Source organism: Orbicella franksi, chromosome 3 (assembly GCF_964199315.1).
Source record: "Orbicella franksi chromosome 3, jaOrbFran1.1, whole genome shotgun sequence".
Taxonomy (NCBI): domain Eukaryota; kingdom Metazoa; phylum Cnidaria; class Anthozoa; order Scleractinia; family Merulinidae; genus Orbicella; species Orbicella franksi.
Window position 1 is genome coordinate 33,090,534 of NC_138147.1, and position 27,120 is coordinate 33,117,653.

General features: G+C 37.7%; 3 protein-coding genes across 9 annotated transcripts in view; all 3 read right to left on the reverse strand.

The window, feature by feature from the left end:
* The window catches only part of LOC145482161 (uncharacterized), a 112,195-nt gene extending 109,678 nt beyond the window's left edge, over positions 1-2,517 (reverse strand). For 3 of the 4 annotated variants that reach the window (XM_081460770.1, XM_081460769.1, XM_081460767.1), the window contains exons 1-2: positions 2,188-2,517; positions 1,567-2,103 (exon numbers count right to left, since the gene is read on the reverse strand). In XM_081460770.1, coding sequence (XP_081316896.1) covers positions 1,567-1,984 — 418 coding nt within the window. In that variant the 5' untranslated portion in view covers positions 1,985-2,103; positions 2,188-2,517. The remainder of the gene's footprint in view (positions 1-1,566; positions 2,104-2,187) is intronic. The other variant, XM_081460768.1, reaches the window with a different exon arrangement.
* Positions 2,010-9,331, reverse strand: LOC145482539 (pre-mRNA-splicing factor SPF27-like). The gene is made up of 9 exons (XM_081461134.1): positions 9,251-9,331; positions 8,474-8,566; positions 8,018-8,088; positions 7,469-7,570; positions 6,721-6,831; positions 6,487-6,529; positions 5,003-5,040; positions 4,791-4,889; positions 2,010-2,103 (listed from the first exon to the last, which is right to left on the reverse strand). The coding sequence occupies exons 1-9, from the start codon at positions 9,329-9,331 to the stop codon at positions 2,010-2,012; spliced, it is 732 nt and encodes a 243-aa protein (XP_081317260.1).
* Positions 9,332-10,859: 1,528 nt separating this feature from the next.
* Positions 10,860-27,120, reverse strand: part of LOC145482164 (pleckstrin homology domain-containing family G member 5-like) — a 38,609-nt gene continuing 22,348 nt past the window's right edge. For 3 of the 4 annotated variants that reach the window (XM_081460775.1, XM_081460772.1, XM_081460776.1), the window contains exons 7-25: positions 26,103-26,200; positions 25,485-25,621; positions 24,788-25,014; positions 24,487-24,672; positions 23,988-24,095; positions 23,776-23,817; positions 23,325-23,420; positions 22,705-22,755; positions 22,374-22,466; positions 22,101-22,157; positions 21,780-21,890; positions 21,166-21,318; positions 20,615-20,755; positions 20,010-20,126; positions 19,261-19,344; positions 18,905-18,950; positions 18,512-18,624; positions 16,561-18,323; positions 10,860-12,232 (exon numbers count right to left, since the gene is read on the reverse strand). In XM_081460775.1, coding sequence (XP_081316901.1) covers positions 12,220-12,232; positions 16,561-18,323; positions 18,512-18,624; positions 18,905-18,950; positions 19,261-19,344; positions 20,010-20,126; positions 20,615-20,755; positions 21,166-21,318; positions 21,780-21,890; positions 22,101-22,157; positions 22,374-22,466; positions 22,705-22,755; positions 23,325-23,420; positions 23,776-23,817; positions 23,988-24,095; positions 24,487-24,672; positions 24,788-25,014; positions 25,485-25,621; positions 26,103-26,200 — 3,636 coding nt within the window. In that variant the 3' untranslated portion in view covers positions 10,860-12,219. Of the gene's footprint in view, positions 12,233-13,084; positions 13,130-16,560; positions 18,324-18,511; positions 18,625-18,904; positions 18,951-19,260; positions 19,345-20,009; positions 20,127-20,614; positions 20,756-21,165; positions 21,319-21,779; positions 21,891-22,100; positions 22,158-22,373; positions 22,467-22,704; positions 22,756-23,324; positions 23,421-23,775; positions 23,818-23,987; positions 24,096-24,486; positions 24,673-24,787; positions 25,015-25,484; positions 25,622-26,102; positions 26,201-27,120 lie in introns of all 4 variants that reach the window. The other variant, XM_081460774.1, reaches the window with a different exon arrangement.

Genomic DNA, 27,120 nt, shown 5'->3' on the forward strand with positions numbered 1-27,120 from the left:
CTGTTTTGAATTTCATTCAACGTTTGAACCATTGCGCTAAGTAGTGTGAGGTATCTTCTTAGAGGCCAAACCGGCTTACCTCCCGAGATCGACAACCTGAGTAAACATTTAGCTGCAGGAGTAATGGACTTCTGGTAACTATTGTCGAAAACCGCGCGCGAAACTCCGTTTGTTTACTCATCTGAGATCGATCGCCTGAGCGCGGAAAATATCAACATAACTCATCTACCGTCAACCACGGACACAAAACAGGGTCCCAAAACGACTCGCTTATGCTTGTCTCGCGATTACGTTCGAATAAGTTCTACCGAGAAAACTGGCTGTTTTGGCGGCAGTGACAATTATGCTGCCCGAAGAGGAAAATTTTAAGCAGACCAAGAAAAATACAACATTACGCACAAGATCATCAGAAATTGTAACATGGCGACACAGAAAGAGTTGGAAGTCTGGTTAGCAAGGGACTATTTCATATCGAACAGAATTCGAGCAGGTCTGAGTGTTGAATCATAAGTAGGATAGAATCGAAGTTGGTGGCAATCTTTCCCAAACATACGGTATTTTGTTTGGAATGTTTTCGTCTGAGGCGAGAATGCCGCCCACCACTTTACATGAACAAGAAGTGGTATAACAAAATCGTGGTTTGGTTAATTAAAAGGAATCAAAAAGCACTAAATGAACTAAGGTTCTTTCAACACTTTCATATCAAGAAAGAAATCGGCAAGATTAAAACCCTGAAGTCTTCTGGAACGCAAATAAATGTTTGCTAAAATAAATAATTAAAAGCCAATTAAAACTTCCACTTCCGGTTGGTTTCAGCAAGTTCTCAAATTTTCAGATCTCGAGTTTTCTCGCACTTGTTTTAGTTTATATTAGTTTACAATATCTCAGTGATGTTTTGTTGTCAACGGGTTTGAAAAGCAGCACAGCAAAAGGAAATTAACAGTATTAACCGAGAAGATTCTAAATTCTAGCTAGTCCTTAAAATTTGATTAAAATAATGCAATAATTAACGGTATCATTATTTGACATATCTTTGGTATGATATATCCCGTTGGCGAAGATCGCCATGTGACACAGTCTAGATAAATTCGGAAACTGATATTTTACTCAAATTAATCGAATCCTTGTTTATATCACAAGTATACTCGAGAACCTGACAAAAAAGGTTAATTGAATAATGTGTGGTCTAACGTTAGCTGAAATGAATCCACGTTTTGCGACGAGAAACATCTTGAAGGGAAGTTCGGCCTTTAGACCACATCCGTTTGTAATTACGATGACGTCATGTTTGCGGATAAACTGAGAGAAAAAGGCATGATTAAGAGTTTAACCTGGAACTTTTTCTCAAAACCGAGTTATTTCTGTACCGTTAAGGTCAAAATACGATACGTGTGTTGAAACTTCGAGTGGGCGCAGTGATCATTTTTCGCCTCGTGTCATGTACGAGCATACGTTACCTCAAGAGCACGCAACTTACATAACATTACACGAAGCGCTCTGCAACGAGTGGCGGCCATTTCAGCGAAATCGCATGTTGAGACATCACGCATTTAAATTTATTCATACCTGGAAGCGCTTTGAGAACCTCGTCCACCATTCGCATTGTAACGGGCAGGGAAGCAGCTGCGGTCAAAAAACCGCTTGAATGTCGTTTTGCAACCCAGAGCCTCACGTCTTCTAACTTGTGTTGATGATCACAAGACGGAGCTCTTTCAATGGCGTTTATTACAGTAACGTTACTCAGTTGTGAATCTCTTCGATATACATTCCTTACGTGAACATGGGCTGTGACGTGATTGTTTTTTTCTAGGGACAATCTCGTTATTTCCCCAGTGAAAGCTACATAACCTTTTCCAGTAAATGTTGGCAGCGGACAGAATCTTGAAAACTCATCACTGGCAGCAAAACAGACCGTCCTCAAAAGGCAGAAAGCTGCAAGAATTCGAGGAAAAACCCCCGTTATTGAAATTCCTTTCTCTTTCATCTTGGTCTTTTACCACATATCGTTGCTAATCGGCTTTCTGTTGGTTGATGAGAGCACGGCAATCTTTACCCTCAGCTCTTTGCGATTCCAACGGTGTGTTGGAAGTTTCGGACGCGCTACTGAAATAATTCAAAACAATAACGTGAATGAAACTAATTAGGGCGGCTTGTAAACAATGAAAGAAGAATCGATAGACCACAAACCTTTTGTCTGAGATAAACTGTGATTTTGTATTCGTCGTTGCGGCAACGAAGTGATGCTTTTCTGGTAGGACACAAGCGTTACAATAATAAACTACGGTCGATGAAAAATAGTAATTTAAAATTTGAAGTTTTTTCGCTCAAAGACTAGCGCTTGGGAGCAAATTATTCCATGAACCGCTTGCCTTGTCAAAAGAACCCAGTGCAAAGCTGCTCTTGGAAAGCCTGTCTTTGTGGCAAAAATTACAAGGTGAGTCTGTGGGTTTATGTGAAATAATATCCTATTTCACAGCTAGATCTGTCAAATATCCCCCCCGATGAAAGGTCAGTAAATCATTGCCAAATGTATTTCCCTTACACGATGAAATCAGAGATAACACGCTATTTTTAGTTGCATAACACCGTAACACAAACTGGAAGATTATTTTAAACGAATTGAGCACTAAGCTGGCTTTCCCAGTCAAGGGGTTTTACATGGGTTTGGGCGTAGACCTCTGGTAAATTCCGCAAAATCAACAGAGAAAAATTTTCATAATTCTCAATAGAGGAATTGAATCTAGACTATGATTTAACCCTCATGACCTGCTTTATCGAACTTAGGGGAAAAAATGACAAAAGAAACCTCTGAGGACTTTGAAAGATCAGTCTTTCTTATATACTTTGAAATGCAGCTAAACTACGTTTCGGTGTAACATCACTACACCTCGTTTGCATTGACTTTCATCATACATTGCTCAATTGGTGGCCACTATAGCCTCTTCCTAGAAACGGCGCAGCGAAATAAAGGAGAGAGGCTCGCTGCGAGGCGCGCGACGCCCTTCTTCCCTATTTATACTTGCGTTAATTTTCGCGCTGCGCCCCAACTGGAAGAGGCTTGTGGTCAGTTGCAGTGGTAGCAAGGGAATTTGAAACCAAGGCTTAACTTTGGTCAACTTTCCTTTAGCGACACCGGGTCACGCCTCAAGGCTGGATGTATGTTTAGGTTCATAAGCGTAGTCTATTCGCAAGGACTAGTGTAACAGTATTGAATTCCAGATCCGATTCTCTTAATTTTTTCGTTATCATTGCATGCATGCAGAAATCTTGACTCAGCTCTACTCACGGGCATGTGAAGTGTTAACACGTCTCTGTAGTTCGATTCAGTGCTATAACGTCTAATCCGACTGACTTAGGAACATCACAGAATTTTGGAGATTCTCCAACAATCATCGTAAGATTGAGTTGAAGTATACAAAATATTAGTTTACCAGCAGACCCTTTAATTGTTGAAAGAAGTGAAAGAGCAATAACCTGCGTGGTGAAACGCCCAACTAAAAACCTGACCTGCGGTACACGTACACTAATTAAGCAATACGGCACTTTTTCCGTGTTTACAAAGCCTGGTTTAAACACGAGGGGGTTCGAGACGGTTATGTAAACCAGTACTCGATTGCTTTTATAAACTCGTCACAACCGAGTTTACATACTTCTCATCTAACCAAACCTATCGACCAATGACAACGCGCGTAGTAGTTCAGTTAACACAAAGTGAGTCAGTGAAGCTGCGAAATAAACTTTCTTTATTGTTTAACAAAGAGGAAATGGATTGAAAGCCAGGGATAAATGCAACGGAAAGAGGTCATTTACGTTGTGGGGCAAAATGCAGACACAAACATTTGCCATCCCATTCAAAAAATTTTTTATTACAGTATGTATGGTCAGGCGCTTAAATTGTTTGGTCGTAACATAGTGTCAGTTCGTTAAGTATCCTTTAAAGCACGACTTAGACAGGTTGAAGGAGTAATGCTACATATATATCACTAATTCTGGCCAAACAGCACTGCCCGTTACTGTTCTTCAATGAGCCATCGTGTCCGAATTGTTTACGACAGTATAATCTTTCTGCACTTCTTTTGTTGCTAAAACATCGGTGCAAAAATGTTGAGTAAAACTCGACCAAAACCATGACAACTGCCGTTGTATGCTGTGTTAAACCAACAAGTTCTTTCCCAATCTGTGTGAAAAGAAAACAGAGGAAACAGTATCATATAAAAAGCGTCTTGAAAAACGACGAGCAAAACCCAGGTATTTTTACAGAAAAAACAAGTTTTGAGAGCTAAACGACATGTCCAAGAAAACAAGACAGTCGCTCGAACCCAGAGTGCAGCCCAACATGCCACTACCCTCTCACTAGGCTGCGAGCAGGCTCACCTTTGAGTCACGCGCGCGAGCGGCGAAGAGCTTGTGCTCCAATGTTAGCCTGCTCGCAGACTACCCTCTCACGGAAATAGCAAACACCGCAAAGTATAAACGGGTTATTGACCAAGCGATGGGTCAAGACGGCTGGATATTGGCCAAGTTTCATTTTTGCGTGTTTCTGGACTTCGACTCCGTCTCGGTTCATAAAAACGCCAACAAGAACGAGGCCAATATCCACCCATCTTGACCTCACGCTTTGTCAATAAAGGATTCATTATGTGGAAAAAGAACACTACTTTCTTGCGAGAAACATTGCGCGGGCAATCACGTCGCAGGATTCGGTTCATCTTGCCCGTTCACGGAGTTAGGCGTATAAACAATAATCTTAAAAAAATAACGTTTTATAACAGAGAATCTCCTACACTAACCATCTTTCATCGTGTTGCTGTTTGAGTCTCTCGACTTCAGCCTCCAGTTCTGCACAAGCTCGTTCAATCTCATAATTCTTTGTCACCAGACCAACCCAGCTAAGAAAAAACAAAACAAAAAAACCGGCCATTAAATTTCTTGCAGTAAATAATAACGAATAATTAGACATGTTTACCTAGGAACAAATCTTCATTGCAAGTGTTAAACTAACCTTTGCTCCAGATGTTGAAGTTGATCTCCAGCCTTTGTCTGCAATAACACAAACAAACAGACATCTATAAAGTTAAATCTTGTGACAAGAACGTTGAGTCACTCTTGACATTGTCCACTATGTATAAGAGCGTTTTCATGGCATCCATATCAGTAGTCCCAAACAAAAGGGAATTTTTGTGTAAGTAAATAACTTGTTTCCAAAAGGAGAGAAAGGTAATGGGTTAGAACACCAACATGGCTACCATGACGTCATGTATTTCTGTTATTCTTATATGCCTCTCAAAACCCAAAGTACCTCTTGCAACAGGAAAACACGCATTGACAACAGCATTTTATCATTTCCCAGGGAGCAGAGAGCTGTAGATTAAAGTTAACTGCCTTTTACATGAACCCCAATCAGCACTACTAGGTCTGTGGCATAGCATAGTTACTCTGGTTTCCTTGTTGCTGAGTGACTCATGGTATAACACTTGTCCTGGACGGGAAGGTGGTTTTAATATTCTGGGGTGAAGAGGGTTACCATATCGTATTTTTTTTAAGGTTGCTCATTGTAAAAAATAAACCTGTGGTACCTTTTTGAACATATCAGTGTGGAAAGATTTTGCTGTTAGGTTAGTGGACGCGCAACGGGCGAGAGAAGGTTCTTAGGGAAAATGTTTGATAACACTGACATTAAAGTAGTACAGTATACTATAATAGATTACATTTGAAAGGAAGTTTTTGATGGCTAGTGAGGGGTTTTGTTTTGAATATAATTGTAAATAATTTCAACTTTATGTAGCTAAGGTATATTTTGATATGTAAATAGTGACCCAATTAGTTTTTTTAAGCTAAATACAATTGTCACTTAAAAAGTCTTTCAGTCATTCATTCAGAATAGCATAGTCACAATTTGCTCAAGGGGCAATACCGCAAATTGGTTTTCTTTGCACCCTGCTCACGGATCAGTGGAAATCGTGACACAGCAGGTTACCATAGCAACAGTATGACCTACTAAATGCACCCTTAATTACAGCTTTAGGGGCTTATAATTCAAAAATGGCATGGTGAAACTTTTTTATATCATCAAATTTTAATGAGCATGATAAGACAACTTTAGGCAAAATTTTAAAAAATTCTGAACATAGTATTTTGTACAGAATTACTATGTGCTATGTACAGAATTACTATGTACAGCATTTTTTACAACTTTGCCAAAAGTTGCTTGTTATCATGCTTATTAAAATTTGATGATATAAAAAATTTCATCGTTCCGTTTTTGAATTATAAGCCCCTAAAGCTGTAATTAAGGGTGTTTTAAGCAGGTCATACTGTTACTATGGTAACCTATTGTGTCACGAAAATGCTTACAACACATTCACATATGATTGGGCAGTTTTTTGATACCATGATTGTACTATCAAGTGCTAAAGAGTGGTTATAATGACCCATCAAAATCTAAGTACAAGAAACTATTTAGAGCCCCCTTAACCATAACCTTACTTGTTCAGTTTTCCGCTGCCAGTTGACTTCCTGGATTTCTTTTCTAAAATATTAAAGGATGAAATATACAGTAATAACATTAGAATTATTATTCAGTCTTGATCATATCACATGTCCTTTTGTGACCCAGACTGTGTGCAACAAAAAAATGTCCACTTCTTCCCTTCCTCTATCACAGGCATTCTAAAGTTCCTACAAAGCATGCATTAATCAAAGGAAAATCTTTTGACTTACTTGATGTCCATGAGTTTCTTTTGTTGTTGAGCCAGTATTCTTGTCAAAGTTTCATTGTGGATTCTCCAAGCAGCACTACCATATTTTGACAACAACTCCAGATTTTCAATTCTGAAGAATAATACAAAGAAAATCAAGAATGACAAGTTTCAGATCACTTGACTAACACCAGGATTGAACAGAATGTGAACACATTTTCTCAGCTTAGCATTTTCTCAACATTGGCTGGGTACATGTTATTGGATATTACAATCTAAAACAGGGGGCTGTTTTTTGGAATAACAGGTTTATACTCTATGGAAACAGATCACTGGGGCTCACTGACAAATTCTAGTAACTAAAAGTTAAGTATCCAAGAATATTAACAACCCAATGAATTTACATGTACCAGTATGTAAGAATGCTCTGCATATCCGTGGAAGATTGTGAGGCAGTAATGTAAGTTATGAACAACTGATAAATTTTTAAATTATAATATTTAGAGAAGACGCCACATCAGTCTTAGCTGGTTTTCATGCAGGTCCTCTATCCTGGTCGAATTGGAATTTGGAAATGTTGGTTTTTGTGGAGGGAGGAAAACCAGAAAGCCTGGAGAAAAACCCTTGGAGCAAGGCGAGAACCAGCAACAAACTCAACCCACATATGGGACCAGGCCAGAATTGAACCCTGGCCACATTGGTGGGAAGCAAAGGCTCTCATCACTGCACCATCCCTGCTCCTCAAACTATCAGAAGTACATGTCATTCACCTCTCAGCTTGATGTTCCAGCTGAGCCATGGAGTTATCCACAGCTTCCGTCCAGGATGTGATGTCATGTTTTTGGTTTGCAGTTGGTTGAGGAAGCTCATATCTAATGATGAATAAAGAACTGTTAGAAGCTGCCTGGTATACAAAGCCAATATTGGCTTGTTGACTTCACTAAACAACTAAAATAAGAGCAGAGCTATCATTGAGGGCTGTTACCTGTAACACTTTTTACAACTTAATATGCTTGATAGGCTTTTGATGTTACAGGTGAACTTGCACGTGTAAAGATTGAGGCAACAAGTGACTCAACACTTACTGACAGCCGTAAAGGCTGGCAGTAATTTTAAAATACAACAACACTACATAGAGACAAAAATGCTTTGGTTTTCCTACAATAGGATAACCCAAACATGCTTGTGTTGTGCTGTTTCTTAAAACATGTTTGTTTGTTTCCTTGTTTGTTTGTTTGTTGGTTGGTTGGTTGAACAAGAAACACATTGTAATCACTACTTAATTTAAGGTACAACTTAATTAATCTAAAAAAACATACCTTTTCATGCTTAGCAAATCCATTGGTTGTCTTTTGCTTATTCTCTCAAATTCCTTTTTCAGGATCAGTGTCTAAACATTTGATTAAATCACGTAAGTTAGTTTCAGTCAAAGGTAGTTGAAGTCTCTTTCAATTAACTCACAATGCTATTAGATAACTCTTCTTTTATGCTTGTTTTTGTCACGATTCTGTAACATTGTCAAACCATCAATAACGTTATCATGACCACAACTTAGTTTACAACTGGGCTCTCATTCAAGGTAGTAACTCATAACACTTGATGCAGCTCACTAGGCTTGACAGGCCCTTGATGTTAAGGGAGAACTTACCTGTTGCTGATATAATTCATGCAAGAAGCAACAAGTTTGTTGCGGGTGTGAAGATCAAGATGGCAAGTGACCCAAAACTGAATGACAACCATCTACAAGAGTAAGAAAAAATGATAATTTTTCTCACCTCAAATGCTTCATAATCTGGAGTAGCAAGGAAGTCCAAATAGTTTTTTGTTGGTCTGTAACGTCTTGTCTCTTCTTCAACCAGTTGGTTTACCTGCCAAAGGTATACAGGTGCATGTCATAGTAAAGAATGAGCCAGTGTAAGATCTATGTACATTGTATCACCAGATAATAGAATAATTCTTTTTGTAGCAATTTCTTTTATTATTGTATATGTTCATATCTACATAATTATTTACTCCTTTTATGTTGTGTCTCAAATTAACACATGTGCTAGAGTATTTTGGCATTTCAATAAAGTTATTTCATTTCACATAGCAGAGTGTTATGTATCTTGACAAAACTTTAGTGCACATAATAATCAAAGACTGAAGAACCTGCCTTGATGCTAATTATTTTGACTGCAAATATCCAAGAGTAAGGATAGTACATTTAACAATGTTCTATCCTACATTTAAATTTGTTTTGAGGGAGAAGTTTAACTAAAGTCTGTCATCAGTAATATCTGAAGTCTCAACAATCTGAGAGGTCAAAATTTTCAGCACCAGTTCCGTACCATCGATCGTAGTTTTCGTTTAAAATAAAACTGAAATTTTTCCTTACAAGTGTAAAAAAGACAAAGAGATCGACCAATCTGACTTCCAATAGGCAGCAACAAGTTTTAGCTTAAAATCCCGTTGTCATTAAGTTAAATACACATCTCTATCTTTGGGTTGTTGTGCAGCACGGCGAAACAACCACGACGCTTGTTTACTTTACGTGTAGTTCACAATCTTACCATTTCTCTAACTCCTGGGTCATCATATCCTTGATCAAAATACGGTAAAGCGTCTGGAGCGACTTCATGCGTGGCCGCCATGATGGATCTACATTACCCACAATACACTTCCATGCAGGAATCTAAAAGGTACCTGGCGGGGAGTTGTGGGTAGTGGATATCCGTGGGTACCCCGGTGGGTAGTTTACAGATACGTACGCAATATATACAGAGACCTCAGCCCAAGTCATAAACCCGCCTTCCTCTAACGGAGATATTTGAAAATAGGCTACTTTTGATATATTGAATTTAGCTTGATTGTAAATTAAAGGGACACAAAAAAGAAATGGATGAACAATAAATATTGTCATTCAATTTGTTTTGTTTGTGCCTTCTGAAAGAGCGAGCACGTCGTTACAAAGCTGAATTTTAACATTATTTGCATCAAGTAGTTCCAATATGCCAAAAAAAAGGAACTAAGGAAGGTGAGGAGCCAGTAATATTTGAGCCAGACTTCTAGGGTTTTTTTATCTTGTTCCTTTTTGTTTTTATTTTGTATTTTTTTTAAATTGCTCAGGGCAATGCAACCCGATTCTTAGCCGGTGCGGGTGGCTCGCAGCTGCGCACTTTCTCTCCATTGTGGAGTGCGTGGCCGAGAGCGACCTAAAATGTCTGAGAATCAGGCTGAAGGCAATACCCTGCGCAAAGCTAATAAGCATCACACGTCTTATTACAACATGAGTTATCAACAGAATTTTTCCATCAAACTTCATTTAGAGTAAGGATGTTTCAGGACAGCGCACCCATCGCAAGCTAAACGACAAACAACGATAACTAAACTGTTGCAACGACTTCAAGCCGGTTTTCCTAGGGTGTTGTTTCCGGCCCTCACACCTCAGGGAATCCTGGGAAGTATTTTATAGCGATGCAATTTGCAAAATAGAGCGAACAATACGAATGAACACAAATCACACACCTCCCCGACTTGAATAGCTGTTCCTGGTTCTCACTCTGTTGCGATCTGGTGAAAGAGAACTAGTACGGCATGTCCAGACGTTCAGTTAGTTTGAGCGCAGCGCGACACAATAAAAATTAGCGAGAAGCGCAAAGATAGCGCGAAGAATGACAGGTGGAAAAGAAAAAGCCGGTAGTTTGTAAAGAAGCCGTCCTGCCTCGTCGACCAACCCTCTTCGTTTTCGCCCTCGCTGTTTTTTCACGCTACCTCCTAACTAACCAAAGGCACCAAACGCCTGGAAAAACGTCGGGATTCACCAGTCCAATTGTACATTAATTTAAATTTCAACTCTAAAATTCTTGTTTTGCGACGTTTCATTCAAACAACAACATACAAACAGTGTTGATAAAATTGCACAGTGTTGATGAAATGCACAGCAAAGCTTTTTGAATATCAATTAGCCCACCGAATGCTCAGTGTTTTTCTCCACTCAGGATGTAGGGGGTAAGGGTAAGCTTTTTATGGGGGTGAGATAGGTGATGGGCTACCCCTCCCCCATTAAGGGCGGCGTTTTCCTTATGGAGTTTAGTAAGGTATACTGTATATAGATCAGTGACTGTTACATGCAATACTTGTGCAACGGAAAAGAAACTGAACACTTCACTAGTGGTCATTTTGTGCACTCGCTTCGGATTTGTATTTATATTTAAAAAAAAATTCAATAAATACAATGAAAAAAAAAAAACATCCCCTACCACAAATTGCCATTCACTATAAAATTCAACCATACGAGCTAAAAGGCTAAAAATGTACAATTCAGTATTTACAACAATCTTTACATTCAATTGAAACGCGTAAGATTTTCACTCTGCCATACTATGAGAAAAGATTTGTTTAAAAAACAGTTTTGTTTCAAATATGAAAAGGATAAAAAAAGTAAACTCGAATTGCTCAAACGAGAACTCAAAAAAGCTAATTGCTTCTAAAAATTTCAAATGAAATGACCTTGGTGTTCAAAGGGCATCTTCGGCAGACAGATTCCCAATTCAAGCAGATAAAAAACTAAAACCATTCGCCTTCAAACTATGTTGTTTTGAGGTTATATTCCCAGCTAGATTTTACATTCATTCTTATTTGACAGGAATTGAAACATCTTTTCCTTCACACCATTCTCTTCACTGGACAGGGGCAAGATTAATTGGGAATAGATCTCACGACTGAAGCCATACCCTTGATACCCTTTTCCTTCACGCCATGCTCTTCACTAGACAGGGACAAGACCAATTGGGAATAGATCCCACGACTCAGTCTAGCTGCAGAGCAAACTACGATTACACTCATATTCCTCTAAGCCACACCTTTCACATGTACCTCTTTTCCTTCACGCCATGCCTTTCGCCAGACAGGGACAAGACCAATTGGGAAAACATCCCACAACTCAGTCTAACTACAGAGCAAACTACGTGTACACCCATTTTCCTCCCAACCACGCCCTTCACCGTATAACCCGCTTCCTTCACGCCATGCCCTCAACCAGACAGGGACAAGACCAATTGGGAAAGAATCCCACGACTCAGCCTAGCTGCAGAGCAAACAACGTTTACTTCCATTTTCCTCTAACCAACAACCTTCACTATGTAACCCACTTCCTTCACACGATACCCTCAACAAGACAAGTATAAGACCATCTGGGAATTCATCCAACGCCCGTGTATGCCTTCTTCAAGCCTGATCTATCAACCCCAACGGGTTATTCAACCATTCCTGTCCAGCTAGACTTCAATCCTTACACACATCACAAAACAGTAATTGACACTTAAGCACACTCAATTCGAATCTGAATTTGCCCTTGCCCTTTGAACAAACAAGATTGTTTCTAAAATAATAAAAGCACTTTAAGATGTCTACTAAGCAAGAACGTTGTTTAAAACAATAGAAATTGATTTACATTTCTTAAGACCTGTAGCTTCATAGTATATTGTCCTTGTAAAATTCATTAAATTAGTTCTTTGGGCTGACCCTGCTGCAGTGACCTTTATACATATTCTCTGAAAATAGAAAAAAAAGGAAATACGCACAATTAGACAGATTAAACCTTCGAAGAGAAAAAAAACTGCCAAAATGGCCTTTCTTAGTTCTATAAAATGTTAGCTGTACAGATGTATAACAAGGGCGCCAACCAACAGAGACCACGTGACAAACAAGGAAGGCCAACCGATTTTCAACAGGCAGAGAAAGGACCTACAGGGGAAAATGAAGCTAGAAAAGGGTTTTGGGACTGCTGTACCCCTCTACCCTATTCAACCTTAAGCTTTGCTTATTTCCTTTAACGCCCTCTTCTCTCTCATTTCTGCATCTGCCACACATTGTTCTGTACAATGAGTTGCCACAATGTCCCAAGCTGGAATGGGGCTTCCCTCTCTTTGCTGAAGTTGTACTCGCTATACCAAATGCTGGCTGTACAGCTATCACTTCTTAGATGGTTCAATGTATTTCAGTTAGAGCAAAATAAGATATCAGTTTAATAAAGATATCAACTTTATTAGTGGTTAAAGAAATCAGGTATAAACAAAAATAAAAAACAACTGCATCGTTGCATCACTCAAAAAGTTAACAATGAAGTAAATCATGTTAGTTCATTGTCACAACTGTTCGAATAGGTTACGAGGTTAATGGTAAACTCAAACGTTGGTTCTACATAAGGTCATAACCACACCTGTTGCCATAGTTACTGCACCCTTAACTGCACCCCAGGAATCAAAGCATAAGTTAATCTATTTTAGTTTAAAAGCTTATCCTCCAGCAGCAAGCAGCACAGATGACCTTGGCTTTGCTTCAAATTTTCACACAAAAATAAAAATACAAGCACTTTTGTTGCTTGTGTTCACACACTCAAATACCTGCCGTCTGCAAGCTTCAACACATTTCTGGGCTAGAACTTCTACCTAGAACACAACATGGCCTTTTAGATTGTCCAAAACAAAGCTTTACATTTTGATGATGCAAACAACAGTGTGCTAACAGAAATCAAAGTGCTTGTGCCACGCTGACAAACTAATTTCAACTCAAGAACAGGAGACATGACTGTGCAGGTGTGAAAAGCACTTGCAGAAAGCACAGAGATATAATTTAGTTTTAAGAGATGCCATTAAAGTGAAATTGAATTATAACTGTTTGCTTTTAAACATAGACAAGTCACACACTTATAATGTAGAAGGTTGAACTTTGAATCCTGATTGATCAAGAATTTTCATGTAGTTAACATCTTGTCACCTTCATTTGCATCATAAATTCACTGCATTAAATTTTTCTGGTTGCTTTCAATTAGAAACTCTAATAAATCAACAAAATTAATGTCGAGTTGGAGCTCAAATTTAAAATTGAAGAGACAAAACACATAGCAATTTACGTTTAATGTGCTTGCATTTCCTATTGTAAACAACTTGAAGACATCAAACTTACATTAAGTTTTTAATTAAGTATCACCTTTAATTCATTGTTATGTTAAGTGTGACCTGTCAGCTACGGCATCCTCAAATCTTAAAGATTACTCATTTCACTTGATAGCCTCATAATTAGGCACCAGTTTAGTTTGTTAGTAAACAGCATTCTATAGATGGCAAACAAACAAGTAACCATGATGACATAATTATTTAAACACGTCAAGGAGAACAGCAGTGATCACCAGGATTGTATTGAAGAAAAAAATGTAAAGGACTTAGATATAAATGTGTAAACAGGATAACAATGAGCAAATGAGAGCAGGATGTTAGTATTAAAATGGAAAATGGTGACATAGTGGTGACAACACAAATGATAATGATGATGACAACAAAACAGTATTGACACCAATATAATGTTAAACAACACTGTAAAAAGAATTCCATGATTTTATTTGTTACATGTTAAATATTTAATACAAAATTTATCAAAAAAATTGATTGAGACAAAGTGCTATTTAATGTGTTAAAATAAAAACGAGAGTGGTTATGTCTTCAATAAGTCTTGAATGAGAAAAAATATTATTTTTAACAATTATTTCCCTCAACAGGACTTACAAATACATTGCTTGTTTAACGTTAGCAGTAACAAGTTACCAGTAATAACGTTCTGAAGTAGTCCAGTTTCCCGGTTTAATTGTTTATGATCATCTTGCAACGAGTAACCACTACTCTCAAAAATCTAAATATCAAGAAATTGTTGAACAGCAGCTCAACTAATAAATAACATTAAGTAATTGTCAATGAAATTTCATTTTGACACAATAATTTTAAGACTTTCTACAACTCACAAAATGATTTGCAACTTCTGATCAGCTACAGCAGTCAAAAGTCTTGTTTCATCTTAAAAATTAGTTTCATTTCTCATCATTTAAAACCTGTTATATTTATTTTACATTGTGTTCCGCATAATTTATGTGTCAGTAAAATTAAAATTAAATTTGCACAGGAATAAATTATTAAAGTTACTATGAAAACACTAAATATAAATGTAAATAAATGAGAGCATTTATTAGAGATGATTATGAGTCAAAAGTGAAAAATTATAATCCTTTTTTCAGTGTCAGTTTTGTTCTGTAAGGAACATGTAGAGACCTAAGACCTTAAAAACCAAATGATTATAGTTATATTGGCATTGCACAGTTATCTGTAAGGGTTATAAAATGTTAGACTTAACACTTGGATTATTTTAGTTTACCTTTGTTAGTGCCAAGAAGAAAAAGGCATCAGTCATTTGTTATAATTACTTTGAGTTTGTTGGACAAAAACAACATCTTAGTTAACCTTACATTTCAGAGTATATCGATTTTGTTCAAGGCTTAGCACAAAAGTTGAATGATTTAAGAATTCTTGGCTCTGCTGAGGATTGGTGTGAAAGCATGCATATGGGGAGGGGGGTTACTATGGATTAAGTTGCACTGCCTTAGTGCACTTTGCTTGCTGTAAGTATACAAGATTCTGCTCCTGTGCTCCTCAAGGACTTAATTATTTTCACACCAATTCGCTGAGATGCAAGAACTCGAAAATACAGTATATTATTCAAGGAACTAGAAATGTTTACTAGCAGTGTCTTCTACATTGTTTCAATATATCATAGAAAGAGTACAGAAGTTCCGATTTCAAATAGAGTTTAAACCCTGACTATGTTAAACTAAAAAGACAGTGCATGGTGCCATAAAAAGTGTCAATCAATTCAAAATTTTGGCTTGGAAATTCTCCCTTTAAGAGAGTCAGATGTTATGTCACAACATTTCCTCTTAAGTTGACAGCAATAATTGTTATAATAATAATTGTTCTCAAAAACTGTCAGCGTTGTCACAGCAAAAAGAAATTTAAAATGGATTGATAAAGGACAACCCTGGCAGGTATAACAAACAAGCTTGTCATTAAACCAGGGTTCATCACAAATGTTCCAAAAGAATCCCCCTTTGTTGTAATTAACAGACAATGAAGCCACTTAATTTGTTAGTGGTCCTACAATTGTAAAATGCTCTCCTGTTTTGAATTGATCGACACCAAGTTACGCAGTGAGAAGGTAGTAATGTCTACAATAATTATCATTATTAAAGAGGATATTGCAAATGTTAAGTATTAGTTTGGTAGAATGCGTCAACTGTAAATAGTTTTTTGTATTCACAGGTGGATGTTACACTGGTGAATATTTTTCGTGTTGCAAGTTATAAATAAGTGTGTTACTATAGCAAGGTTCCGATAGCTCCAAAACATGTGCTATGTGAGTGCAGGTATACATCAGTAATTGCAGTAGATTTCCTGGCCACTGCCAAATGAACAGTGGGATTGTTAGCTTTTTTCAAGAAAAGCAAAATTGCTACTCAAATGAATTGCTGTCAAGTTGCAATATTATTCAAATGCGGCCACTTTGCAGGAGACCAGCAAATGAATTGGCCTTTTCACCGATGTCACACTTTCCCGACTTTTTTCATTCAAACAAAAAATAAACTACACCACTCAATTCATCATGCCAAATTTAGTAAGTATGTGAAGTTTCATTCAAATCCATTGGAACTCATTAAAATATAGGACCCCTAACTTGCATACATTTCTTTGCAAGCTTTGGGCTCCCAAATTTTTATGACTTTGCAACAGAATCTTATAAAACTTCGTAGATTTACTTAATTTGACATGATAAATTGAACTATGGAGGTGGCTTTTTGTTTGTTTGAACAATAGGAAAAATTGTAAGTTGATATTGCATGACATCAGTTAAAAGGTCCATTGCACAAATACACTTGACTGCCAGATAATGTGCGAAACAACTAAAGACGACTTTGGGAAGGACTTTTGTCCTTTGTGGTTTGGTAGTGGCCAGCAAACTGCAAAGTAATTTCCACCTGTTAACAAACAACACTACTTACGAAGATTCCAGCATAAGCGATTCCTTAAAGAAATGTCTTGAGGCTCTTTTTGGATCAATATCAGGACCAGATGCAATTCCATCCTTCAGTTCACCTCCTCTACTTGACTTCCTTCTAAGTCTACTGAATCGAGATTTCTTTTCCTCTTTTTTACTGCCTTGCGGTGAGGTTGGCGATGTAACATCTTCATCAGTCAGTGGACTTATTGGTTCGGAACTGTGAGGACGTGGCCTATCCTTGTCCATTTCTTTATCCTTATTTTTGTCGCGATTATTTGTAAGGTCTCTGCCTATGCTCAAAAGATCTGTCAGTGACATGCTCTTTTTTCGAGAATTCAACATTGGGGTATGTCTCTCCTTTTTGTTCTCTGTCTTTGAAATCGAGTCTATGAGATCTCCACTCACAGAATAATGTGATTTATCTGGCTTAAGAGGAGCTCTGGAATTCTCTGAGCTCCGTTTGCTGAGTTTTCCCAATCTACAGTTACGTTCTTGATCGCCAGAGGACGTTCCTTCAGAAGTCACACCACCTGATGCAGCTGACGCATCCCGAATTTTCTGTAAAATCCCGTTGAGATCATGATCTGATTTCTCTTGGCTTCTTTTTAAATTCTCAGGTCGTGACTTTCGTGACACGACTGGAGAAGATCTCCTCGGTAAAGTGGAACGTTTGCGCTGTGGTTCTGTTGGAGTTATGGCTGACTGAATCTTGTGCTGTGCAATAAGTTGAGATTTTATATGTGGTGTTTGTTTTGTGGGTCCATTACTTTTGGGCGTTGATTCAAGTGAGTCTGACAAATTCTGTAGGGATTGAACTCCTGTTGTTTGGCCTGGCTGTGAAATGAGGTCTGTCATGGATGATGAATCATCTTCAGAACCCTGTGGCTCCTCAAAAGAGTTCTCTTCTTGTTCACTTACAGAATCACAAGCATCATACTCATTATTAGACACACAAGGTGAAACTTCTTTTTCAGGTGATGATGGTGGTGTGTCCCCTTCTGTGAGAAGAGAAGATGATTCTATTTCAGAGTTATGTTCTTTATTTGGAGATCGTGGTTCACTTCTGTCATCCGTTGTTTGTTGTAGTTCTGGTGAAGGCAAAGATGGGAAATCAACAGATGAAGTTGGTACTGGTGACTGAATCTCTGAATCACCAACGGAGTCATTTAATGAAGCAGAAGACGAAGTTATGGAACCATCCTGCTCTTCAGCAGCTCTCCTCTTCATAATAATACCTTCTCTCAGACTTGACATCCGTCCTGGTGTAGGCCCTTGAGGGGCTGACGAGGAACGTGATAACGAACTAGAATCAACAACCCGTGGTCTTTCCTTCTGTGGTGCAGAAGAAGAACGTGAGATCTTCCCAATTGATTCAGACCGTGGCCTTGCCATTGCACCAAGCAGTGCTGGTTCTTCTTCTATGTACAGTTCTGCCTGCGGCTGCCTAGCAGCATCATCTTTCTCCTCAGTCTCACCATCTTTACCTCTAATCTCTGATGAATGTGTGCTGCTTGCAGAGGTCACCGCAGAGTCAGAGCGCACACGAGGATTTAAAGTTGGGAAACCAGACTCATCATCTGAGTCTGATTCAACTGACATAATTGATGATGCCGAGGAGCTGCGACGTTTCGGCCGTGAAAATGATGGAGAATTTCCCAATGGCGTGACCAGACCCGAGGGACTCACCAGGTCACTATCACTTGTGCGTTGCATTTGTATCATGTTAGATGAACCTTGTCCTAACTTGGCTATCATTAACAATTTCTAGGAAATTAAAAACAGAACAAGACACATAAGATAATGGCACCCAACTGTAACAGCAAAATTTTCTCAATAATCTAAACACTGAAATTGATAACTTCCTGAATGACCATGGTCACTAATGAAGATTACACTGCTACAAGGTAACAAAGACAGCTAGGGATTAATGTAGTGATATTATTACTAAGTACCTGGGCTTTTTTAATTGCATCCATCCACTCTTTCTGATCAGCCACAGATCCCTGGAGGGCAAATGCTTGTACCGCAATGTTGTACTCATTCACATAAATAAGCAAGAAAGTTCCTTAAGAGGAAAATAAAATACAGTATTCTGTTAGCTACATCTGGTCGTCAGGGTGACATGATAAAAAAGTTTAGCGAACACAACTAAAGGGGAAATGTAAGGAAAGTAAAACCAGTATTAGAACGGAAGAAAATGGTGGATCTAGCTGTACATGTACGGGACATTAAAGAGAAATGAAGAAAGGCGCATAACAAACACATACAGCTAATCATTAGAACACAATTTTTTCTCACAAAACCTAGAAAATTAACAAAAGTTCAGAACATCCGCTTGTTAATACCTTGGTCCTTAGAGTTGCTAAGAAAAAGCTTGTCTACTTGGAGAGGCTAACAATGAAAAAAAAAGACAGCACAGCAATGAGACTGGTACAGAAAAAATAGTTTTGCTAGAAAAAAGTTAAAAAGTTGACTCCCTAACTCCCCACAGCAAGACCATCAATGTTACGTTAAATTATGAAAACAATTCCATGGTCTATGTACAGTGTATACCACAGTAGTGGAAGGGCCAAGAAGCACTACCCATCACTCCCCACAAGAAAAGTTAAATCTACACTGACACCCCCTACCCCCCAATTGCACCTCCAGTTTTAAAGACATCGGCACTGCCATTGTAGTGGTCTAGGTAAGATTCACTTACCGGTTTGATGACTTTAAACTTATCGCCTTTCTTTGCTTTGGTTATAAGAAGTAAATCAGTAAATAAAAAGACGTAGACATCCGTCTGTAAAAAGGGTGCAAAAACAAAGTGAGACCAAATTAAATTAACCCCATTCTTGGGAAAATATCTACAGAGAAGTAAAGAGGGAGGCGCAGTGGGCTCATGGTTAGTGCGCTCGCCTCCGGATCGAGCAGTCCAGGTTTGAGCCCTGGCCGGTGACATTGCATTGTGTTCTTGGGCAAGACACTTTACTCTGACAGTGCTTCTCTCCACCCAGGTGTATAAATGGGTACCAGAAAACTCAATGCTGGGAGCAACCCTGTGATGGACTAGCATCCCATCCAGGGGGGAGTACAAATACTCCTAGTCACTTCATGCAACAGAAACCAGGATAAGCTTTGGTCTGAAGGGCCCCTTGGCTCGTATGCAGAAGAAGTAAAGAGTTTCAAAGTCTTAATGCCCTTTTCCAATCAAAAACAAAAATTACCATCAAACTACCACTAACAGTAGCTTGCCTACAAAGGCCAGTATTTTCCTTAACCACAACCATGAAGGTAGTCATAATTTACTCACACTCAGAATGATACAACAGTCAGTTAATTCCTTAACTGCATATAGCAAAACTTTCAGTTTACTCCAACCTTGTACATGTCTCAATATTTTACCTCAATATTATAGTAGGGACACAAACCATCCAGATTTGATTTTAAATGAAAATGTAATCTTACCTTTCCCTGCTTTTCAAGCAGCCTCAGAGGCCCGTTATGGATAACAGTACGATGCTGATCATCAGTCAAACCAGGCATTGGTCGCATTAAGTCGTATGAACAGTAATCTTGGAGAATCTGTGGCAAGCCATGGAAAACAAAAATGAGAAGTACCAAAGATAAGGAAAAAACATGCTTGAATAATTCTCTTTGCTGATCAACCGCTAAACTTTTTTTGATGTTAAAACAAAGTCATTAGTGCTAAAGAAACGGGTGTGCTACATTGGCCAGCAAGTGAAACAATAATTTAAAAGCTATTTATCAACTTAAGGTAAGTTAAGTGCTGTTAGTAACGAATATGTGAAGCTCCGTTTTTGAGCATTAGTCCTTTGTCAGAGTAAACAAAAGAGCACTTAGTGTAGTTCTATATAATGTTTCTTCTATTGTTAGTTGCTTGTTGTACTACTACTGTACATGTAGCTGTGACAATTTGATGGTGCATCAAATCCAAAGGAATTTCTCCAATTTATCATCTTCATACACGTAGATGTTCTCATCAGCTCTCTGGCTTATAATGTATTCATTTGATATTGTATGCCTTAGGATAAAATAGATTTTGATCACACCTTTTCCATCTCCTCATTTACAGCTTCCACAACATTGTAATTGTTGTGAATCCTATCAGCCGTGGTCTTGAGTTTCTCCAACTCATGCCGCACTCTCATGGCACCATTTACTTTGCTCACAAAAGCTTCCACTTTGTCTCGCTGAAAGCAAAATAAGCCAATGAAGATTTCTACCACAAGAGGTTAGTATCAGAAACATCAGGGTATTCAATGTAAATTCCATTTACCCTCAGTTTCAAGAATTGTTAATATCCAAATTTGCACATCAATTTAAATTCGAATTTGAATTTGTGCAACTTTAATTCCAGCTTGCCCTTCAAACAAGCAGCTCTCAAACTTTGCTTTCCTGGTGAATTCTTAGTTTGCTCTTTTTTGATTTAGTAACCACAGGACTTTCCTGTTTGCTTACCTATCGGGCAACTGAGAATGAAAAGTTACTTGCCCAGCAGGAAAATCTACTTGTCCCAGACAACTAGATCGCACTTTTTTTGAGCCCTGTAACTTCATTAGTTAAGCCCTGACCCTTTCATCTATGTCTATTCAAATCTCACCATTCTATTGATAGGTTCTTTCATATCGTCATCCAATGTTTTGTTGTAAATAGCCTTCAGTAGCAGGGGATATTTTGTAACTCTTTGCATGGGCTTCACCAGCAAATCATTCAACTTCAGTCGATCAGTGCAAGACCTGTGCTCTTCACACCACTGACAAGGAAAAAAGACAACAATATTATAGAATGATGATTAAATCAGAATTAATGATTGGCTTCTTCTCTATCTGGAGACTTGTCACAGGCAAGGTATTATGATGTATACAGGAGACAGCTAGATCATAGAGAGGTCAGTTACAATTGGCAATTACCCTTACACAGCTTGCAGAATCCGAGTCCAATTCCATAGGTCTGGATCATTTCAAATTTCTCTACATTGCCCTCACAGAACCTTCATTGCTTTTGGAAGGCTTTGGAGAAAATTTCAAACTCCCAAAAAAACTCACTGTCCCACTCAGTTTTGGGTTCACCTTTTGCCAATTTACGGCTGTGCATTTTTTTTTTCTTTTTTTACTAAACCAAAGAGGAAAGGCAACACGACCTTTATTGCTGATAAAAGGCAAAAACAGATTACAATGATCCATGGTAAAACATTACTGCCTATAGACTTCTTACTGTGATGTACGCTTTAAAGTCTTCACTCTCAATAAGTTTTTCTTTGAAGTATTTCAAGCAGTTGGCTTCTTCCATGCAGTAAGTGGTGTAAGGATCAAACTGAGTTTCAAACTGCAAGAAAATTAACAGAATTCATGTTTCAATTTCTAGGAAGGAGACTAACAAGAAAAGGTGTACATTAATATTATTTACAAGTTGAGCTTAGACAACCTCAGGTAAAATAATGATACAGGTGATGCAATTGTAACAAGTCTAATTAAAAATGTTCAATTTATTTCACATTTGTAGCATTAATATTGTAAAAGTAAATTTTCCACTTACCATGTTGAATCCTGCTTCCATTTCTGATGGATTCACAGGATCCTTTGTTTGTCTTGCCTGTAGAAGAAAAAATGCAGATATACTGCTTAAATATAAGGGTCTTTAATCATGCACTAACAGCAATAATTACAATAAAAATAGGTGTTCATAATGGATTTTAATTTACTAGCTAGGGATTGGGAAACGATGATTGATGGGTTCTCATCAGGATTTACCATGTCAATTTCAACTGCCCGCAAATTGATAGCATTTTATTAAAGCAAATGTACTCACATTTTCAACGGCCTTGCTGAGATACTCCGTCCAAAATTCAAAATTGACTTCATAAATTTCTTCCACATTACTGAAAAGCTTGAATGCTTCAATCTGCTCAAAAAGAAAAATTGATCCCATTAAATTAGAAATGATATCAGGATGTAAGTCAGAGTAAGGTTATGGAAGCCATTTGATTCCTCAATTTAAGTAACCACTGCCTTAGTAAAAGATTACGGTAATTCTCCACGCCCATCCCCATGACTTAAATAACTTTGTTTTGGAATTTACAGTTTCACAAATGCTCCACATCCAATATGTCACTTGTTCAGAAACATCAAGAAAATCTTACCTCTGCTAAAAATCCTTCACTTTGTAAATTTCGCAGGCACTGGAGAAACAGCTGCAAACAAAACAAAAATTGTGGAAATTTTAACCCTGAGGCACATCTAGTATACCATCACTAGCTTAGCACAACTGGTCGGGTGATTTGAGAAGTGTCCACAAAGACCAGAATAGGATAACACTTTGTCTAGCACATATATGGGGGTGTGCCTTCAATCTGCACTACATGTACATAAACTTGAAAACTTCTAAATTCTTTCAATTGTTTTTAATAATGTTAAAGAAAATTTAAAATACACTGGAATGCCAAATAAATATGTAACTCTGCTCTTTTTTTTAAGCATTGTGTAGTTCCAGAAAATATCCATACCTCAACTCATGATGGTTATGTGGTTTGTACTCCCTCTCCTCCCCCCTGGAATTTCCAGTTTAGCTTCATACTTTCCCTTTATATAAAAATTTGGCAATTACGACCCCCTCCCCAGGCTCAGAATTTCCAATGACCATCCTTGGTGTGGGTATGGATATTTCCTAGACCCAAACATCAAAAGGAATGTGCCCATTATACTCCTGACTGGTTAGGGGCATCACGGCGGTGAATTGCCCTGGAATACAACAAATCCTTACTTTTTTGATAACATAAAGTTTTGAGATGTATGCTGCTTCTGTTGATAACAGCTCCCAGATGGCTTCCTGCTGGTCCTTCTCTTTCTTCGTCATTGCCTGAACAAAATTGGTTTGAGAAAAGAATTTGAGCATGTTTTACAGCTGACATGTTGTGACGTGAGTTAAATGCATAGCAAACACACACACTTCAGTCGGTATAATTTGATGACTTCACATAAGTTTTCCAGACCTTTAACGTAAGGCACTTCCCCCACATGTTGACACTCAAGAGTGCACCTTTTCAATGTACAACCTACACTAGAACATGTATATCTAAGAATAGATGTACTGCCTCTCCTGAATGGATAAGGTTTGAGTCCGCACCAGGGTGCCCACGATTATAACACAAATAAAGGGATAACGATTATAACACAAATAAAGACCCAGAGAATAATTAAAAGTGACTTTTTACCTCAATACGGCTTTGGTCAACAAGTTCTGTCCATGAAGATTCCTGTAGAAAAATATCAGAATTCAACAATGTCTTCTGTTTTACAATAAGCCAGTCAATTAATGCACAAAACTGGAAAAGAACGAGGCATTATTACAAAAAGTATTTCCTCCCAGTGTGAACCATAAATACATAACTGATTCAGTGAAATGTGAGCTTTATAAAGTACTCACAAGTTTGATCTGATCTTGAATCTCATTCTTAAAGCCACAATCATAGTCAGCAGTAGTGTCCTCCAGGCCATACAGGGAATAACGCTCTAAAGAGTCCTTCAGAGTTCCCTGAAAAATAACCAGGTGAGTGTAGTCTGTCAGAGATGCTACATACATTTTCAGCGATTATTTTAATCTGCAGACTCCACAGAAATACATGTATAATCCCACAGAATTAACAGACTACACATTGGGTTGCTGTACAGTGCAATCTAGATTTTTAAAACAACCTTGGGGAATATCAATTGGGAAAAAAATTAGGAGTAAAGAACTGGAGAAAAAGACTCATGAAGAAGACTGGGAGGTTTAACAAAATGACAGTTCAAAAGTGTGGATTCCATGGAATAATTGCGAATCGACACACAGATTGCACACAAAATTCTTCAAGCATAACAAGCAACCAACTAATTAGCATAAATACAATCAAAACTAAAGACATTTACACATATAATCTCTGTACCTTGATAGTTTTGGGTTGGTTGAACAGCCCTGTTAGACGACTGCTGGCCGACTTGGGTCGCGGCAAAGTCCCAGTTGCACTTGGATGAACTCCACCAGGAAGAACTGGACTCGAAAGCGATGGTGGCATGGTGCCTCCAAACTCTTTGCCAAACAAAGACTCCATGTTCTTTTTCCCCTTCTGTGTCTAATATCAGAAACACAACCATTTGGAGCTGTGAGATATGCTGCATGTAAGACAACATCACTGTAACAAAAAACTAGCAATACTATACAGTGATAAGAACAAACAAAGAACTTACATTCTTATTGAACTGTTGAAGTATTCTTTCATCTTTAGAGTTTTCTTTCTCCTTTTCATCGTTACTCTTCACCGTGCCCTTGTCTTTACCCTTTGTTGTGAATGAGCCAGACCGTGCCATGAAGGAAGAACTTTTTGGCCGAGGCTCATCAGCATTACCCTTGTCTTCAGCATACGAATCTCTGACAATATTTATCACCCTCTCGTCAACTTTGAAATCTTCATTGGCTGAAGAAGAAAACAGCATTAAATCTTGAACATATTTGAAGTCAATGAACAGAATTTTCACACAAAGATTTGCTATTTTTATACTTACGACAAACAAAAAATGATAAGTGGATAACTAAAGATACTGTATTTGTCTGAGATGGCCACTCAGACAGATAATAACTAAGGCTAATTCACATTACATGAAACTGTAGCAGTTGTGATAACAAATTGAAAATAATCATAGCAGACAAATCTAACTCTGGCAGCAAAATTAAATCAAACTGTATAATTTTAATACACAACTTTACCTGAAACATGGAAAAGCTATTACAGCCATTTTTAAACCAAAACTGCAGATATTAAGAATATATATATTTTTTACTTATATTTGTGTGCAATGAATGTATCAACCCCCAATCAGGGTAGGATGACGACATATTGCTCATTTTAACCAAAATATATATAGCCAAGTAGAACAAGTACCATACCTCTTACATGCAGAACATTTCCTCCCAGCGGAAAAGTGTCAAAAGCTAAAGGTAGAGGTGTATTTGAGGAATCCAAGAACACAGAGTGGGTGGTGAATGAAATATCTTGGGCCTCAAAAAGAGGTTCTAAAGAGTCCCTGTAATAAGGAAGTTCAAAACCAAATTAAGAGCATGAACCACCAAAATATAATACAAGTTCTTGTATTTAATTTAGGCCAGATCACAGCCAGCATATAATTCATTTAGGTCAGATCACCACAACTGAGGATATATGAGTGAGCGAATTACAGATTTTTTGGAAACTTATTACATTGTACATGTATGTCAATATGGAATGGTGACAGCAGAATGCTGTGTGTAATAAACCACTCCTCTTCTAAATAAAATCTAATTTAAATCAAACATAGAATCTCCCAGATTTAACTATGTACAAATTACATGTTGACACCAGTTAGTGCTCAGAGGGTCTGGCTATGACTACAGTACTGTCCGTGTACATTGTAGATGGCCAAATATTTCATCTACACACACCAAAACTTAGGTTTATGAAATAGGCACTGCTAAATAAATTACTTAATATTTAATTGATGACTAAAACTTGAAACAGACTTTACTGACCTTAGAGACTTTCCCTTCAATGCAGGTACCACGTCCACATGGAATTCTCCACTTCTATTGTCAAAAAATTTGATACTAAAAAACTCCCTCCCAGGATCCTAAAAAAAGAAAAAAAAAACTTATAAATAGCTAAAAATATTACTAACTACTTATTAACTGAGAGTAAGGTCACTACTGGAAAATCTGAAACCAAGACTTTGCCATATTGATCAAGCAATGGCAAGGTCAATATGGCAAGGAAAAGGTTTGAGATTTCCCACGATTGAAGACCAAATGTTCCAGGTTAACAAGATGTTCATTATATGGCTTTTTGCTTTGTCACGAAATCAGCCCGTGGGCATTACAGAAAAATGATACACAAGAACTAGCCAATCAGACCATGCATTATATCAGCAACAAACACAAGCCATATAATAAATTCTAAATATTTCATTTAATTTTTTTCCAAGCATAGAATTGACATCACTGATAATTATTATAATTACAATTGAATTATATGTAACTTGAACTGAAATGATCAGAATGACGAGTTAAATATTTTGATTAGCCTTTGAATTAACTAGTAAACATTAAGTAACTTATTTAAAATTGGATGTATGATAAAGTAACAAATACACAGAAGTTAAATTGGATACACATGACATCATCAATATTGCTAGACAAGTGAGAGTTAATTATATTTAGCAAGAATTACAAGTCAGGAATTATTATAATTGGCAAACGATCCTCAATTTCACTACAAAGGCTTTGAAAGTCAAAAAACTGTTTTTCGGTTGGATTTAAGTACATTTACACGGATTCACTACATGTAGCCAGTACTCTTAACTTTAAATTTACAGTGAGGAAAAGAAACAGCTGATCCAAAATGAAAGAGGACTTAAAACACAATTTTTTGACAGTGTAGTACACTGCTGCTCAGTACTTTAACTAATTCTTAATTCATTTAGTACAAACTAATTTACCGTGCACCAAAATGTCTGTTTCAAAAGCTTGAGGGACCATAAAATGTCCATGTAAA

Excerpts from the sequence above, each read along its gene's own strand:
- LOC145482539 (XM_081461134.1), bottom strand. The coding sequence starts at position 9,331 with ATGGCGGCCACGCATGAAGTCGCTCCAGACGCTTTACCGTATTTTGAT. Across the intron at positions 5,041-6,486 it reads GGCAGCGGAAAACTGAACAA|ACAAAGGCTGGAGATCAACT; the intron begins GTAAGGTTATGG and ends GTGTTATTGCAG. Across the intron at positions 4,890-5,002 it reads CTTCAACATCTGGAGCAAAG|CTGGGTTGGTCTGGTGACAA; the intron begins GTTAGTTTAACA and ends GTTTTTTCTTAG.